General features: G+C 33.9%; 1 protein-coding gene across 7 annotated transcripts in view; it reads right to left on the reverse strand.

The window, feature by feature from the left end:
• Positions 1-5,347, reverse strand: part of BRAF (B-Raf proto-oncogene, serine/threonine kinase) — a 203,603-nt gene that overhangs the window by 68,726 nt on the left and 129,530 nt on the right. For all 7 annotated transcript variants that reach the window (XR_001816831.2, XM_017499757.2, XM_037728266.1 and 4 more), the window contains 2 exons: positions 4,161-4,309; positions 3,025-3,144 (listed from right to left, as the gene is read on the reverse strand). Coding sequence is in view for 6 of the 7 variants with exons in the window: in XM_017499757.2 (XP_017355246.1) it covers positions 3,025-3,144; positions 4,161-4,309 (269 nt within the window). In the remaining variant the exon portion in view is untranslated. The remainder of the gene's footprint in view (positions 1-3,024; positions 3,145-4,160; positions 4,310-5,347) is intronic.

The raw sequence follows: 5,347 nt of genomic DNA on the forward strand, positions 1-5,347 counted from the left end.
TGTACAATTAATCTGGTATAGGCAGAGATGGCGGTAAGTCATTTCTGAAACTTATCAAGTTAGGAATATGACAGAAACAAGTAGTAGATAACAAATCAGAAATACGTATGCAAACGACATTGGTCCAGAAGAAAAACAAAAACCTGATTTAATCTGACAGACTTCATTATCATATCTAAAGAATGCATATATTACAAAATGAGGGTATCTGTGTATGACACAAATTCAGAGAAACTCAGCTTGGTAGTTGGTATCTAATAGTTGTGCCTTGGTCCACCAAGTCAACTTGTCTAGCTTTGAGGGCAAGTACAGGGGAACATTTGAAGTGATCATAACCTGATGTCATTAAATATCTGAACCATGTCCTAACTCTGTGTATGCCTAAGGAAAACAGTCTTCTGATTATAATTTGATTTCCCATAAATCTCTTCCAAAAGAAGAGTGAAAAATACTACCTGGCATCCTGATTTGTTTATTTTTCTTATTTTGGTTAATATAAACCAGTATAACTCCTATTTTCATCATTTCTGGTAATTGATAAAATTATGTTACTATACTGGGAAATCTTTCCATTAACCAAGGTAACTTATACCTATGAAGTATCTTGGCAGTCAGCAAACTGGCTTTTTCCCAGTTATACCTGTGCCTATCTTGCAGCAAACCTCTTTAAAACAGTATCAAATTAAAGATAAAAGAAACTTAAATTCTAATACCCTTCAGCAAATTACCAATTAGTTTAGATCTCATTCTTAACTATAATATTTATAAGTTTTGAAAACTTTGGTTAGGTGATATGCACATTTTAAATGCTGACTTTTCATAAATTTATACATTCTACAGCATTTTTAAAACGTAGAAAAGGAGGTATCTCTCATTTTGTATTCAAAACTAGGCAATGTATCACTTCTCCAGTATTTCTTGATTACATCCATTATTACACTTGTTTCATGACCATTATTATTGTTATCAGGACTAGTAACAAACTGCCAAAGAGTTTTGATACTGATCAAGATTGGCTTCTATCTTTATAGAGACAACCATATACAGTTATGTCATAAAAATATCAGGAAAATGAATTATAGACAAGTTTGAATATCTTATCATTTGCTCAAGATCAGAATTGATTTCAGTTCAGTTACCAATAAAATATTCATGGCACAGGCAAATGGTTTCTTAATTTTAAGATAGCGTTCCTTCACTGGAAGGCAAATGTCCTGGATCATTACCATTATAAACCTTCAGAGAGGCCAAGCTAATTTCATTATAGTGTTTTATAACTGCTCACAGAACTGGGACCGGCCATTAGAAAGGCATCATGGTCTATAGCATCTGTCAGGAGAAAATGTTATAACCAAAAGATTAATTAAAAACCAAAACAAACAATAAGAACATTTTGATTTGACCATGTAAAACACACAGCTGCACACAAGTAATGATAGAACCAACAGGAATAAAATTACTCCATCAGAATAGAGAACTGCTACAACCTGACAAGAGAACACAAGGGCTGCATTTTCCAGTGTTCCAAATAGGTAAGAACACCCACTGCTTAATACACAATTCTTTTGCAAGCTTTTCTAACCTATGAGATCACCAGAAAGGTTGGCTTTGTAAAAATTACAAAGTTGTACTAAAAACGTCAACTGATTTTGAAAAAATTTCTCTAGATAGAAATCTAAAGAAATAGCATTACATAGTGCAGAGTGGGAGGAAGCAGGGTTAAACCTGATAATAAATATTTCTAATCTTAACATCTCAGGAACGCTGTATGTGGATATTTTTTTCTTTCTTTCTTTTTAAGCATATACTTCCAGACACAGACTAAATAATACTGCCCCAAATCCAATATGAAAGAGTAAGCAAACCTGTGTCAGAAATGTTTCAAAGCTAGTTAGATGCAGTGTCTCACACCTATAATTCTAGCACTTTGGGAGGATGAGGCAGGAAGATCACCTGAGGCCAGGAGTTGGAGAAATGTTCCGAAGCAAACTGACATCCACTTAACTCGTCTTTATTGCGTCTTCCTTTTTATTTCCTACTATAAAGCTTAAATATATGATGTGTTTGCATTATTTTTAAAGTCAGTTCTCAAATTTATCCTCCACAACTGATTAATAATACCACTAATTTTTTTCTTTCATTATATTTATGAATATCCATCCCTTTTCCACACTTCTACCACTTGAACTCGTCTTCATGCCTCTCTCAGTCTTCGCTACCAACAACATCCTAGGTTGGCCTTCCTCACCCCAAATTTTCTGTCAATCCATCTGTATTTCATCACTAATTGCTTTTTTCTTTAAAACCATTTTCATCAAGTTAGTAATCTACTTAACGACATCTAAGTCTAAATTCCAGCCTCAATTCCAAGAAGCTCTATAATCTGGTTTTACACATGGTACTTCTTAAATTAGATAAACCTTTCTTCACTAGCTCCTAAACTTAACATCCTCATTTCCTTTATATACGTTGTTCATCCATTCCCCTCTCACCATGCTTCTATTCCCTAGGCCCATTCAGATGGTAGTAATTCTTTAAAGTCTAGTTCAAATCCCACCTTCTTCATTAAGTTTTCCTGAGCACTCTCTTTTTCTCACTATTCTTCCTTCTGTAAACATGAAAACATTTATGTCCTCATCACAGTTTAATAAACTCCATCATAAATAGATTATAATTATATACTATTTTTACATTGTTAGCCATTGTCTCATATGTCAGTGCTTCTTCATAGGTCGAAGTCATATACTTCAGTACTTAATAAAAGATGAATTCAAGGTGAAGACGCAAAATTATCTGCTGCTTGATTTTTTTCAGGACTGGTTCTAAAATAGTCTATGTCAGCTTTAATCCCATTTATTTGTACCAAATGCACGTAAATATCTTATTGGTGTGATAAAATAAGTTATTTGGGGAAAAAATCCTTAATTTAACCATTAAATGTTAGAAAGGTTTCTAATTAACCAGGAGATCCAAAAGAAAGCAGTTCAAGTAGCATATCACTGAAGAGCAGAAGTCAAATCATACCCAATAGAGTCTGAGGGGGGTGCAGAAGGGGATGATCCAGATGTAAGAGCAGTCTCTGCTAAGGAAGGCTCTTCCTGTGGTATAGGGTGGTGTTCAAAGAACTTGGAGACAAACAGCAAACTGTGAGGCAAAACAAAACAAAACAAAACAAACCTAACTTGTGCAAAACCCAGAAACTTCATATACCAAAACACAGAGTTAACAGAAAAACCTGAGATCAAATTCCATTCTCAGAAACGTCTGTTAAAATTCAATTAGTTGGATTTTTGTCTAAAGGCTTATTTAAAAAAAATTATATTGCACTTTCAAGGGCATGCTCATAGCCTAAAACTAATCATTCTATTCAGCAAATTTCTACATATTACAAGATGAAAATCAGGCTTTATGGTTAGAGAATGAGAAGAAAAACTATGTACTGTAAATTAGGTGACGTTATGATTTACTTAAAGAGTTAAGTTTTATTTGCTCAAGTGATCAAGGAAAGTAAGACTTTAGCTGCAGCAGCAACAATGACACAAAAAGAGATTATAATAGACTCAAATCTAATCTATCAGAAAAACTGGCATACAGCAAAGAGAAATTTTACAAAGAGATATATACTGGATATAAAAATTTTATATCTTAAATCAGGGGAAGAGAGTTGAATGGGGATGAAAGAGAGAGAGCAAGAATATAAATGTAATTTACAAATAGCTAACAGAATCAGACTACCTGATCTGTGGTACAAAATCATAACACTTAATGTAATTGAAACAACTCTTCCCCCTCCTCCTAGAAACTACCCAAAACTGATTTCTATGGGTTAGGGGTCTTGATTAATTAAAAGATAATATAAAATAAATATAAATTAACTGTAAATAAATGTAAATTAGAGATAATATAAAATAAATATAAATTAATTAATAAATATAATTAATATAATATAAATTAACTGTATACCTGAACCAGAATTACAACTTGGGAGAGAAATACTGGCCATTCTACATATTATTTTCTAACTACACTTTAAAAAAAATTATCTGTAACAACTGTATGGAAGAAAAAAACCCTCACAGACTTTAAGACATCATAGCTTCACATTAAGAAAATTTAAGGGTAAAATGGTAGACAGAAGAGAGATATTTTGGATTACTTACTCAAGTTGGTCATAATTAACACACATCAGTGGAACCTCTGTACTACAACGCTGGTGAAATTTATAACCACACGTTTGACAGCGGAAACCCTGGAAAAGCAGCTTTCGACAAAAGTCACAAAATGCTAAGGTGAAAAATGTTTTTCGTACCTGGAAAGTAAAAAATCATAGAGATTTCAAAGAAGAAACTTTCTACAAACTGATGTATCTACTCTCTTGTTTAAATAACAATTTTAATATATTTATATCATGAAACTCATACAGTAAAGTACTATTATAAAATAAAAACTAGGGGGTCCAAGATAGTAGACCACATATAATTATTTCCCACCCCAATATCTAACTTAAAAACTCAGAAGTTGGCCGAGTGTGGTGGCTCACGCCTGTAATCCCAGCACTTTGGGAGGCCAAGGCGGACAGATCACAAGGTCAGGAGATCGAGATCATCCTGGCCAACATGGTGAAACCCCGTCTTTACTAAAATACAAAAAAGTTAGCTGGGCCTGGTGGCATGCGCCTGTAGTCTCAGCTGCTAAGGAGGCTGAGGCAGGGGAATCGCTTGAACCCAGGTGGCGGAGGATGCGGTGAGCCAAGATTGTGCTACTGCACTACAGCCTAGGTGACAGAGCAAGACTCAGTCTCAAAAAACAAATAAACTCAGAAGTTAAAAAATGAGAAATGAATAAAAGGCTGGCAACTGATTTCAAGCTTGACAACATAAAAGTCAAAGTAGAAATGACTACGAGGAAACGGGGTGAAAGGAAGAAGGTATACTTTAATTATCATACAAAGAGGGAGATTAAGAAATGTTGACTGGTGTTGATGGAATGAGAAATGCATACATTAAAGTTACAAAGGCATCCAACAGAAGAACCAAAAACTACTACTAATAAAAACATTGAGGGAGAAGAGGGAGAAGAACTATAAATGAGCTAATTTCTTACAGAATCAGTAATCAGTATGATATTTAAAGTTAACAAAGCAAGAAATCGTGGCTAAAAGATAAACTATAGTCATATGCCACATAACGACACTTTGGTGTTGGATCTTGTATACTACAGTGGTCCCACAATATTATGATGGAGCTGAATAATTCCTATTGCCTAGTAACGTCTTGAAGATCTTGACCCTGTGTAGACCTAGGCTATGTTTGTGTCTTCTTTTTTTTTTTTTTTTTTTTTTTTTTTT

The sequence above is a fragment of the Cebus imitator genome, unplaced genomic scaffold (assembly GCF_001604975.1).
Source record: "Cebus imitator isolate Cc_AM_T3 unplaced genomic scaffold, Cebus_imitator-1.0 Scaffold260, whole genome shotgun sequence".
NCBI classification, from domain to species: domain Eukaryota; kingdom Metazoa; phylum Chordata; class Mammalia; order Primates; family Cebidae; genus Cebus; species Cebus imitator.